Source organism: Catharus ustulatus, chromosome 4, assembly GCF_009819885.2.
Source record: "Catharus ustulatus isolate bCatUst1 chromosome 4, bCatUst1.pri.v2, whole genome shotgun sequence".
Classification (NCBI taxonomy): domain Eukaryota; kingdom Metazoa; phylum Chordata; class Aves; order Passeriformes; family Turdidae; genus Catharus; species Catharus ustulatus.
In genome coordinates, this window is record NC_046224.1 from 36,416,424 (window position 1) to 36,429,945 (window position 13,522).

The 13,522-nt window shown below is 38.4% G+C and overlaps 1 protein-coding gene across 5 annotated transcripts in view; it reads left to right on the forward strand.

The window, feature by feature from the left end:
* The window catches only part of SPAM1 (sperm adhesion molecule 1), a 34,898-nt gene that overhangs the window by 15,217 nt on the left and 6,159 nt on the right, over positions 1-13,522 (forward strand). For 3 of the 5 annotated variants that reach the window (XM_033058906.1, XM_033058907.1, XM_033058904.1), the window contains one exon: positions 11,516-12,686. In XM_033058906.1, coding sequence (XP_032914797.1) covers positions 11,718-12,686 — 969 coding nt within the window. In that variant the 5' untranslated portion in view covers positions 11,516-11,717. Of the gene's footprint in view, positions 1-2,406; positions 2,679-7,274; positions 10,201-11,515; positions 12,687-13,522 lie in introns of those variants that run through there. The other 2 variants (XM_033058908.1, XM_033058909.1) reach the window with 2 other exon arrangements.

Genomic DNA, 13,522 nt, shown 5'->3' on the forward strand with positions numbered 1-13,522 from the left:
GAGGTGGAATCAGACTGGCAGGAGATCAGGTGGTGAGAAGGGAAGGGAGATCCCACATTCTCAGATAAGTCCCGTGCCTCCCATCACTCCACTTGATGTACCCTCAGCCTTTCAATCCATTTTGCCAAAATCACAATGTTGATTTTTGCCACAATGGGATTAGTTCTTCCATGTTTCATTCTTGGATCAGCTGAGTTCAATCTTTGCTTACACTGCTTGGAAACTTTCCACCAGCTCTGCCTTTGCACAATATGCATCCTACTTTTTATTTACAGTGTGTTGTGGTATTTGCAGATCTTTATCAGCTTCTCTTAGCTGCCAGCTGTGGCTGTTCTTTTATTTCATCTTTTCCTGCTGCCTCACAGCCAGCAGGAACACCTAATTTTTGTTATATCAAAGTGAAATCAGGAGCCACCCAACAGCCATACGTTTATGATTTGAAGGAGCACATAAATGTTTAGCACCAGGTTATTGGGTTGAATCCAGCTCATTCAGCAGCAACTGGAAATTGTTAATGCCTGCTGACAGGCTGGCAGTGGTGGAGCCTGATGCTGGTGGCTCTTCTCCAGTTGCTAATGGACAGATGTCCACCTCATAAAACCCCAAACAAAAACTAATGCTGTTGCTGGCAGCCTCAGCAGGGACACATCCAGTGGGCAGAGATGCTGTTCTTACACTGAGCAGTATCCACAAAGAAAAGCTCAAGAGTACTGGAGTGAACAATTTGCAGGCCCCTCCTCTGTGGGGTTTGTTGTGAGGATGGGAACCTTTTCTACCAGCAACTCTAAGTCTTGTTTTGAAAGAAATATTTTGATGATAGAAGCCAGAAGAATGTTGCCGGACATAGGAGAAAAACTAGTAGATTTTAATGAGGTGTAAAGAGTGGTTTGACTATTATTCTCTGCACCTCTTTTCTTTTTGTTTCCCATATCTCTGCAGATCCATTTTTGTAACTTCTCAGGCTCCTTGACTTTATTTTATTCTGCATCATCACTTCCACCAAGTACTGTAATGATTCAATGGTTCATTCAAAAGTTGAGAATTATTTCCCTTTATTATTTAATACTGCACAGCAAGAGATGGCTTATTCTGTGAGGAAATTCCTATTTGACTAGGGAAGTGAATGCTAGACCAGAAGATGAGAGGTAAAGATCCTGGATGGGATTTCTGGCTGTCAGAATGCTGTGGAATGGATCCTGCATCATAAAGATGCAACGCTATGGGAGAGAAAACCACTGCTACTTGTGAAGTGGTAAAGCCTTGTAGTCCATGGCTTGGGCTGAAACAGAAACAGCTACCATGAGTCTCTGCAGTAATTTGACCTACATATTTTAATTACTGTTTATCTTAATTTCTTTGTTTGCCTGACACAAAAAGCTGGTTGCCTATTTTCCATGAAAAAATAGCAGGTAGAAGAATTCAACACAGACTAAAACATATTTTAGAACTGAATTTGAAATTTCCAAAACTTTCTTTTTTTTTTTTCCCCTTAACTTTTACCAAATATTGATTTAAAGTTCTTATGCAAAATAAGAGTAGTGGATATACTAGCATGTTACTGAAAACATATACGTAACTTGAAATGTTCTATTCTAACTTCTTTTTTCATCATAGCAAATTGCTTTAGAATATATTTTCTCATAATTTTAGAATAGCTTTATAAACTAGATTTTTTAAAAAAATTTTTCCAAAATAATTATTTTAGATTGTTGTTCTACAGTTGACCTTTAAAAGCAAAGTAGATAGCTGAATATTTTGATTTTTTTCTAATTTGGAGGATTTATCATTATATACATTTAAGGAGGACATGTCACAAAGTACCAAAAACCTAGTAAAAAATATTACACAAAGAAAAGAAAAATGACAAAAACCTTTCAATATAGAAATGACGGTTTTGAAACTGAAACAGGGAAGATGAAAAATAGTTTTTAAATTGCACTATTGAAAGTAAATTGCAATACTGAAAGTATAACAGAGGGTCCACAGATCAAAATGACTCTAACGTGGGGCACTGCCTGCTATCTGTTGGGTGTGGGAAGCCCTCAACCAACCTGAAGTGCTGTGTGAGCATTATCAGAGCTGGAGTTTAATGACACAGAGTGGTTGGTTGTTTAATTATAAAGCTCCAAGGGCTCTGCCCAAATCCCTGTGACAGCAGAGGGTCCAAGGCTGCACTCAGCTCAGTGATATCCTGGCATGATAATCTCTTCTCCAGCAAGGATCTCTTCTGTGACCTTGTTTCACACTCTGTGTGAATGCATCACCTGAGGGTATTCCAGATTCTGGCGAAGCAGAACATGGTTTTGCTCTCCCTACCCTATTTTATTTTACCTCCATTAGACAAATCCCTGCTACACTGAAAAGCAAAATTAAGTCAGACTGTATTTTTTTTTTTTTTTTTTTTAGAAAAAAGGATCTATTTAAAAGAATTTGTTTGGTAAAGGACAGAACATGGTGCAAGACCTCTGACAAGTAGTGTGTTTTTGTACTACTTTACTGCAATCAGCTGTGTCAGAAGACACCTTTCATCAACTACCCTATAATTATGCTAAGGCTTTCAGCAAAAGACAAATCCCAATTGGCTGGGCCAGAGCCCTGCCTTTCTAGACAAGGATGATAATTTTGTCTACTCACCTGTTCATTCATTTCAGCAAGTCCTGGCCTGTGGAATCACTGAGGTGAGTATTTACTGATTATTTTTATGCTGTTTAAATTTTTACTATTTTTAAATTCAAATCTCACAGAGGGAAGGTAAAATTTGATAGGACTTTCCAGAAAGATTGTCAGGAGCCATGAGGTGGAACAACCATGTACCCGTGTTACACCCACCGAACTGTATGTGACACTATCAGCTGTTTCTCTCTCAGTGATTCATTTGAATTATTGCACACAGAAAAAGTTACTTATTAACTGCAAATAGCTGTCAGAGGTATTGAGTAAAATCTGTGTCTCCAGACAAACAAAATTGCTAAAACAATAAATAAGTGTTGTTTCAAGCTTTTTAGGTATAAGTCCTCAGTCTAGGCAATTTTTTTTAGGGGGTGGGAATAGGTCTCCTTTACAAGTGTGAGTATGCTACTAGCAATTTCTGTTTCTTTAGAAATCTAAGTTTATCAGTATAAACTTATGCCTGAGAAAATTTACCATGAAATTACTTCTCCTTAATGAATACTTCTAATCAGGGGTGAAAAAAAAGACACCTGCACGTTCTCAGTTTTTCAAGTCAGGTAAATGATATGTTGCAGTGTAATAGTTATTTTTTACACAAAGCCACAGGCAGGCAAGACAATCCACAAAATATCTGAGGCAAGAGGTTTGAGTCAGAGTTGCATGCAAGCACTGCAGCACGTGCTGGGGAATCTCACACAGGTGAGGGCTGCACAGGTATCCACCAAAGCCTTGCAGGAGAGAAAATCTGAGAGGGAGTGAGGATGTGGCAGTGAGAGCCAGGCCTGACTGCTACACCCTGTCCAAGTTCCAGTTCCCATGGCAAGTGATCCAAACCCATTCTCTCAACATGTTAAGGTCTCTTAAAACCAGTAGACATCACTGTGCTTCTCAGCTTTCTGTTTAGTCAGAGTTTGTGAGGGTCAGCAGGTTGTCTCAGCTAGAATAAGATGAGATGGTGGGGTCGGGTGTCCCAGCTGTATGTCTGTAGAGAAAGCACCAACTGTGCCACCCTAACCAGCGGCAGGACCAAACAAAAAGAACTCATTTCCTCAGCTCAGAGCCACAAGCCCTTGCTTTCAGCTCCTGCTGTAAATCCTTTTCCTTAGGCTTTCTCCAAGGGTTATGCTAATGTTCTTGCTCGGGCAAGCCTAACTGGGCTGCTTTCTTCTTTTCAGTTGATCTGTTAACTCTCTGCATACCCGTTTCCCAAAACAATGCTCGATAATGCTAATGCCTCCTTAATAAATCACCGGTTTGCTGCATAGCTTTGTATTCACTTTTGTTTTGAGACTTCGACATCTGTTTACCCATCTCTCCCACTTATCTCTAGGGATGGGTGGCAATTAGACTGGCTCCTCGGTATTAGTAGGTTTATCAAAATAACAAAAGGCTATGTGAGGGCTGTCAAGGAACAGCAGGTGAAAAAGAACACAGTGAGAAAGAGAAATTGCTCTTGAGGCAAGGTTTATTTCTTTACTGCAGTTTCATATTTTTGTCAGATTGTATTTATTTATATACAATCGTGGGAGAAAGGAATATGCAATGAATTACAGTCCCAGGAGAGGAAGATTAAAAAGAGGGAGTACTCAGGTACTGCAGAAGAGAACTTGAAATTGCATACTGTGAAGACATATATTAATATACAAAATGGTGTGAGGTAAATAATAGATATTTATTTCCATGAATAATTTGCTTTTGAGGACCCCTCACCCTCCTCCTGTTGCTCTAGCAACACACTCTATAGAGTGTGGCTACTGAATATCCAGGAACAATTTCATCCATGCAGGTTTCATATACCCCAGGGGTGTTTCTGCTCCCTTATGTTTGAAAGGTAGCACCATTATCATCTTACTTGAAGATTCCATTTTTTGTAAAAAGGATAGCACAATTTTGTGATTCAAACAGTTTCAGATACAGAATTTACTGCTGTGTTAGTTTTAATACTGCAATACTTCCCAGGATTATGCAAAAGTCTGTCCTTGCCTCCTCTCCAGAGCAATCTCACCTTTTCCAAAGGCACAGTTACTTTTGCAAGTGTAGATTTTTTAATGTTAGAAATGCTAGATTAGGGTAATTAATTTTTTGAAGGGGAAGTATAATTTTAACACAGATGTGAAATTATACCTGCTTTGTATAGAAATGCACTCCAGTTATTTCTATGCTGCATGTTGTATATTTTTTATGTTTGGTTCCGACCTCTGATTTTCAAAATAGTATTCATAAGGGAGATGATGATCATTGAGTGCTTACTAATAGTGGATTATAATCCTCCGTATTATAGGCCACCTTTGATACTGTCTGTACACTTGCACGTATAACATTGTCTTGTTTGGAAGAGCTCCCTGAGAAGATCTAGTAAAGTGCTTAGGAAGCCTGTTCTTGTACTGCAATGTGCACAGTGATCTACACTACAGGCCTTTGTAAATATTGCTGTCCAAAAGAATTTAAAATTATGCTGGAATACATGATGCTGCAGTAAATATGACACTGAACATCTTAAGTGATATCCCGAGTGGGTGTTGGACCAGGTGACCTTTAGATGTCCCTCCTAACTCAAATAATTCTCTGACTATGAAAATTTGACCTCCTACTTTGAGAAGTAGTCAGAACAAAGAAGAGGCTGAGTATACAAGCCCAAGGAAAATTGGGTTTGTGCCTTTTGTTTGTGTTTATTTTTTTGAAGCCTTCTGGTTAGAATTATTCCAGAGGTTTCAGTGTAATATAGTGAAAAATATATTTGACTAAAAACAAACCAAAGAAAACCACTAGATGCTTTTAAAAACTGGGCTGTGATTTGCCCAGTATTCTAGGTTAGGATAGCAGTGGTGTAGTACACTGATCCAAATATGCTTCCAGGTTCTTCTTGTCCTTAATTAGCTGTATATTAATAATCTATATTAATGGTAAATATACAATTATATTTTTAAATTCTATATTGACTCCTAAGGTATTTTTCTTCCTATGGAGAATATGTTTGGTCTTGTTTTGCCACAAAATACTAGAGATACAGCAGACAGTGAATGTTTTGCAGGGTAATCTTAGTGATATGCAATACTTAACAAAGTCACACATGATGGACTCTTTATTTTGTCTCTGATTTCTTCTGCAATGAAAACCATCATTACAAAATCTGAGTTCTGCCAAATCTATTTATACGTAGTATAGCAAAGGAAATTTTTCCAAGTACTCTTAGGAATGCATTCAGATAGTTTATTTGGCTAACTTGCTAAAAAACAAATCAAAACATCAATGAACAGGCTGGTATGATATTAAGAATTTGTATAAAATTGAGAATTAAGAGAAAAAAGAGAATGAAAAGCATAGAGATTTTACTAAATAGATGAAAGTAATCCTGGAACACTGCTGCAGCCATCATAAGACTATGAAAATAATTGGGTAAGTTTAGTAAAAATGAATAGTTTAACTAATTTAAATAAAATTAGTTAAAACCATATATTTAACTCATTTAAATAATTAAAAAGTTGTTTGACTACTTTTGCGTAGGTATTTTTAAGGAGGGTTGTCTGCAATGTGTATGCTCAGTTCCTGACCTTTACATCATGGGCATATTTTGATTTTTTTTCCATAGGCAACAGTCAGGAATGGTGGCAGAAATTTTTTGGGAGGTTTTTCCAGGTCTTCATGTACTCATTGTCCTGTGCTCAGAAATGGAACTCAGGAATGGGAGTAACCAATGATGAAAGAGACGATTTGGCAGTTCTTGATGATAAGGACAGCCACAGCACTGGGTGTAGTTTGACAAGCATCTCTTAAATCAGACATGCTGACTAAACTAGCCAGTTTTGCTGGTTCATGTACCTAATTATAAAATCCTCTTCCTCTCCTTTATATCACCTGAGGCATTTTCAACCTCAACAATTCATAACGTGGCCTCATTTACAGTTGCCTTAGCCTAGCTGAAAAAAATCTACTGATATGAGGGTGAGTTTTAAAATCGCTGTCAAGATCAGTGCTTACAAAATTCTGACTTTACAGAGATGTGAAGTTTAATGTGCTTGTAACAGTAAGGCTACATCCTCTGTGCAAATATCACCCTTCACAGGTTAAAACTGCCATCAGCTCTGTAGCACAGATGGTTCACACTTCCAGAGGTGGACCTTCTTTCTGTGGAGCTTTCCATTCCTCACAAATGCTAATGTTATCATCCCAACACCTATGTGTGTTTGTGTTAACTGAATGTCATTGCCTCTTCTTTAAGAAATGCCAGAATGACCCAAATGGGCAATAAGATACAACTACAATGTTATTCTACATTGGTAAGTATGTAGACTGTAGTCTAAAATGATAACTACATTAATGATCTTGGCACTGCAAGTATTCTTACATGCTGCTGTTCAACAAGACAGCACAGCTCAGTAACATTCACCTTCTGCCCTAGAAGTCATGAAAAGCATGCCTGCTTTTGTGTGTTCAAACTGGAAAATGCAAGATTTTACAGACTTTTGCTTGAAATTCAGTAAGTGTAACCAACACTATTAACATAAGAATATCAAATACTCTTTTTGCATATTGGCTTAAGTTTAATGTTATCTGACTTGACTAAGCAATGTCTAATTATATCAAGGCAGAATGTGGACTCTCGTGTCTAATTTTCATTAAATGCCTCAAAGCTGAATTCCTCTAGTGTTTAGTGGCAGGTTTTGAACATAAGCTGAGCAGTATAACCAATGCTTTTTCAGGCAATACACCATCCACTTGTGGGGCAACAAACATTGATTTGTGTGAAGTTCAAGGGTATGTATAATACTTCTTTCCCTTTTGTTTTTGAACTTTCTTTGGTCAAGTGGAACCTTTTCAGCGTCCACCTTTTCATGGACATGTAGCATGGCCCAAATCTATGACTGTGCAGTCACCAAAACACAAGAGCACACTTGCACTTTCAACCATGTGTGTTTCTGCAGTCCAGTTTATGCTGTGGAAAATGATGCAATAATTAAGCCAAGAAAATTAATAAGATTTCCGGTAGTGCTTAACCTTTACAAATGCCAGACTTGGGAAAATCTAAAGTTGAAGATTTTTCCCTAGACAAAAGGCACTTAGCTCCGTCAATATGTACTTCCAGTCAGGTATCCCATGAACAATTAGTGTTAATACATTGTAAAGTAATTGATTGTTTGACAAGGAGAAGACCAGCTTTATGACTCAGCTGACTTAGATAAACATCAAGGAGACTGAAGAGAGTAACACTTCTCAGAGCTGTCATTGTTAGTCTGGGAATGAAGGCAATCCTTTTAACTGGAAACTAACACATAAAATAATCTGTTAACTCATACCTGGTAGAGTACATCCCAGCAGATTTGGAGGAAAACCCTTTCCCAACAATCAGTTAAATGTAGCTTTGCAAGATTAACCAATAATAAATGAATTCTAGCAAAACCAGTAAATGTAATACTCAAAACAATGTCTTCCTTTTAACCAAACTCTTATAACCAAAGCCAGAGGAACAGTATAAACCATACTCATACAGCTTCTTTCTGAGGCCTTCCCACTTTATTCACCAATCACATAAAGATCACCATCCTGGCAAATGCTGGTGTGTATCAGCTGGTTCTGTGTGATAATTGATTTAATTTGAATAAGCTGCATTTGCATAAGTGAAAAGAATATTTCTCCAGAATTTCAGTACAGAATTCTTTAAGTTTGTCCTGGAAGTCTCCATCTGTATTCTCTCAGGATGTGTCACTTAGGATAATGCAGGAGTCAGGAAGACAGAGGCTCTAGTGTACCTCACAGTTACAGAAAGGAAAGGTGAAGGCTGGGACTTGGCTGTAATGTTTATGAGATGGTGGAGTTCAGGATCTCAAAAAGAGGCAACAAAGAAAATGGCAAGATCATAACCACTGCCTTCAGGAAAGCACATTTTGGCATCTAGAGGCATCAGCTTGGAAGAATTCCTTGGGAGACAGTCCTGGAGAGAAGGATCCAGGAGCTGACTGATTTTTGAGAATCACCTTTTCCAAGCTCAAAAATCTGCACGTAGATGAAATAAGAAATGGCAGGACAAGCTCCTGGCAAAGCTCAGACATAAAAAGGCAGCACACATGAGGTACTACCAGGGACAAGTGAACAAGAAACACTATCTGAGCTCTTGGGATGTGGTTAAGGAAGCCAGAGCCCACCTGGAATTGAATCTGGCAAAATGTGCGAAGGGCTTCTACTGCTATAGCAGCAGCAGCAGAAGAAAAGGGAACATGTGGGCCTAGTACTGAGTGGAGGCAGTAGGAGCTCCAGTAGTAAAGGAAAGGAGGGTCAGGAACATTTATGCAGACTGGACATACACAAGTTTATGGGACATAATGGTATGTGCCTGCAAGGAGTGGTATGTGCTGAAAAAGCTGTTGATATCATTGTAAGGTAATCTTGATCATCACAATGACTGGGGGAGGTTCCAAGGACTGGGAGAAAGCAAATGTAACTTTCTTAAAAAGGTTAAAAAAAGGAGATCCAAGGAACTATATAGGCTGTCCAAATCAGCTTCACCCCAAACACTGGGAGGTTGAGAGAGCAAATAATTCTGGTAAACATTTACATTAGGAACAAGAACGTGATTGCAAGTAGTCAGCATAAATTAACAAAGAGGAATTAGGCCTGCCCAACCTGTCAGCCTTCTAAAAAAAGATGAATGGCTTGGTGGACATGGGGAGAGAATTGGAGACTGTTGATCTTGATTTTAGAAAGGCTTTCAACATAGTCTCCTTAATGCTTTCACTGATAAAGTACAAGCTAGATAACTGGATGGTGAAACTGAAAACTGGCTGAACTGACAAGCTCAGTGGGTTGTGATCAGTCTAGAATGTACAGCTCCAGCCTCACCAAAGTCCAGCTGAAAGCTGTTTCTAGTAATGTACACTAAGGCTTCATACTAGGTCCAATACTAACATCCTGATTAATTATCTGAACAATGGGGAAGAGTGTTCCTGTGGCAAGTTTACAGATAATCCAGACTTGGGAGTGGTTGATATGCCGCAGGATCGTGCTGCCATTTAGAGGGACCTCCACAAACTGGAGAAAGAGGCTGACAGGAATCTCATGAAGTTCGACACAAGAAAATGTCAAGCCCTACACCAGGAAAGGAATAACCCCATGCACCAGTACAGGCTTGTGAGCTGAATGGCTGGAATGAAGTTGCAGAAAAAACTGACAGGATTGAGCAATGCATCTTTGCAGCAGTGAAGACCAACAGCCTTTTGAGTGGCATTAACAAGAGTATACAATGTGTTTATTTCTTCTATTTAGCACTGATGATGCCACATCTGGAGTGTTGTGTCCACGTTTGAGCTCCCCAGCACAATAAAGCAATGGACATGCTGGAGAAAATCTAGCAAATTGCTACAAAGATGAATAAGGGATTAAAGCATTTGTCATTTGTTGAGGAGAGGCTGAGAGAGCCAACATTTCTTAGATTGGAGGAGAGATGGCTTTTTCCTGCTGTCACCTCCGGGAAGTTGGGGAAAATGCATGCAGACCTGTTTTCTACAAGTTTCATCAAGCAGATGCCATGCAAATGAGGTACTGCTCTTGAAACAATTTAAATTAACAGAGCCACATCTTCTCTCCTGATGATCAGATCTACGATCTAAGTCTAGTCTATAAAACTGATTCTTGGCAGGGTTTCTTTGGTTATCACATCAGCAGCTGTAGAATGATGAAATATCTGCATGAACATTTAGATATCAGCCCATCTACTGATTCTGTACAAAGATTTGTAGATTCCACTCCTGGCTGAATTCAATAAATACAAAATTTTCTAATTTTCTTCGCTTTTGTTTTTAGCTTTTTTGTTGTTGTTTTTTGGTTGGTTGGTTGGGGTTTTTTTTGAATCCTTAGAGATTTTATATTGTCACTTTTTTAAAAAATTTATAGAGATTTTACATTGTCAGCCATTCCACAGCCCACTTCATGGTGACCCCTATTTTTTTGTGTACACACTCATATAATCCTTGCATACTCTATTGCCTCATCGCAAGGCCTCTACAGACAGTGACAGATTCAGGTTTGAATCATTTCAAAATCAGAATGAATGTAGATTAGTAGTTACTATACAGAGAATGCTTTAGCTAGTGGGATTCTGTGTAAAAGCTAGTGCCTGTACTGAGGCTTTGACCACTAAATGTGACTGCTTACTGTGGGTGTATGGGCAGCCTCAGCTTTCCTAATGAACTGCACCCCTGGGCAGACTTTGACTCAGGGCCACTCAATTTGTACATCTCAAATGGCCTGAAGTAACATACAGCCAGCCATATACCAAAGTGATACACAGGGGTTTGAGCCTGTTTAAAAGAGGCCAGGATAGAAGATAGAGTGCCTACAATATTTCAGATACCTCACTGAGGTAAATGAATATCCACCGATTGGTTTTTTGCAAGTGTGAAACACTCCAGGTTTATTTCACATTATCTTGTGTCTTCCCTTAACGGCGCTGTAAAATCAACAAAGAAAGAATTAGAACTTATTTTTTAAATGTAGGTGAGAAATGTTATATACACATTGCTGTTGATTAAGAGAAATCACTGTGAAACTGCTTATTTTTACAGACATCAGTAACTGGCACAATCAGGACTACTTCTGAGCACACTCACTCTGATTTATGAACCACTGAACAGTGTTCCACTGTCGGTTTTAAATCTAGGTTTTTTACATCTAAGTTTTAGGTGTAAAACGGACAGTGGAATATTACAGTTTATTTCTCTGTGGTTGCACACTGTCCTTTTCCTTCAAAGCAAGAATTACAACATATTCAAAATCAGAAATGGTATTTGTTTCAAGGTTAGAAATTAAATATTTATAATTTCTTACTTTGCATTTGCTTCTTTTTCTGCATTAGGTCTGAAAAGTTTCCTGCAGCCTGAAATGACAGAGAGCCTTGAAAAAAAGACACCACTATTTTACACCCAAGGAATATTGTTTATAGGTATTAATCTGAAGAAATATATTGTGTGGTAAACTTTTTGACAGACTTTTGAACACCCAGAGAGCATTTAATTTTTGTATGATCAGAAGCACCTAATGTCACTGCACATGCTACAATGGAAACTGTAAGACAAATGCAAAGTTTTGGCATCTATGTTACCTGTACATATCCTGTAGCACCTGGTGTGGTGTTTGCCACTCTTCTGGTTTCTTGCTGCTCATCTCTGAACATAAGAGCTCGTCCACTTGTTTCTAATTCACCTTTCCTTTCTATCTGGAATGCTCCTACAGAACTTTGTACTGAAAGGACTGGAGTGCAGCTGGACATGAATTTTTTTCTTCTAATTGGGAGTACACTAAAGACATCCATTGGGCAAAACATCACTCTCTTCTATCCAGACAGGCTTGGCTACTACCCTTACAAAAACGAAGTCACAGGAGAGGCATTCAATGGAGGACTCCCTCAACTATCGCTGCTGGAGAATCATTTAAAAAAAGCCAAAGAGGACATCCAATTCTACATTCCTTCAGATGAACAGTCTGGATTGGCTGTCATTGACTGGGAAAACTGGAGACCTGTGTGGATAAGGAACTGGGGATCAAAAGATATTTATAGACAGGAATCCATTGAGCTAGTTCAGCAGAGAGACCTCAGTCTATCAGAAGCTGAAGCCAGAACTATAGCTAAAATAGAATTTGAATTTGCAGCAAAATCATTTATGTTGGAAACTTTGAAGTTGGGCATAGAAATGAAACCAAATCGTCTGTGGGGATATTACCTTTACCCAGACTGTTATAACTATGATTACAAACAAAACCCACACAATTATACAGGAACCTGTTTAGATATTGAAATAGAAAGAAATAATGAGCTTAACTGGTTGTGGGAGAAAAGCACAGCACTTTTCCCATCTATCTATCTAGAGACAGCCTTAAAATCTTCCAGAAATGCTCGACTCTTTGTTCGTAACAGAGTTCAAGAAGCCATTAGAACTTCCTATGTCTCTAACTCTAGTCACCCCCTTCCAGTTTTTGTATATACACGTCCAGTATTCACAGATGTCTATGAGGAATATCTCTCTGAGGTGAGTGAAGCTAGACCTTAAATAGTTCAAATTTATATGACCAGAAATTACCAGGTAACACTTATTTAGCAAATACACTAACTTGCATCAGAAAGAAGTGTGCAACTTTGTCTAAAAAATTAAATTAATCTGTCAAAGAAATTTGACCAAAGGGAACATGAAGAGGTCTATTTTCAAGCCTTTCTCATTATATTTGTCAAATAGTATTTTATTCTCTGAGTTGTCCTCACATGTAACAAAATAGTACAAAACTAGAAAATATATTTAGCACACTTAGTCAGAGGAAAGAAATATGAGTAAAGTCTTGCAAAGAGAATTAGTAATACTGGGCTCACCTACTGCCAGCCTTTTAGGTTATAAGAAAAAAAATACAGTAAAAATGAGCCTTTATTTCCTTAAAAAGTGCTTAAAGCTAGTGAGAAAATACTGTCTTTAGCTGTACTCAAGTAGCTTTTAAAATGGTATTTCAGCATGTCATGGGATAGTTAAGGTTTGGCTCTGATTAAAATCCAATCATCTCACTGCAGTTCTGGCTATATTTTGCTATATTTTGCCCTTCACATTTTTCTAGACAACCACCTATCAGAGATACCCACCACTCTGGGGAATCTCTTGTTGGTGTTCCAGCCCATGAGGAAGGGGAAGTTAGAGTTCTGGTGATGGCATTCTGTCTGGTGTCCTCCAGCATTCTGGACAGAGCACTAGCAAGTGTTGTCCCCAGCTCTGTGGATACTTTCAGGGAGCAAGGTGTGCTGTCAGGGGCCCTGCTGGGATCCTAATTAATAACTGAAATACTATAATCTTTACATTAATTCTTTTTTTAAATTTGTGTTGTG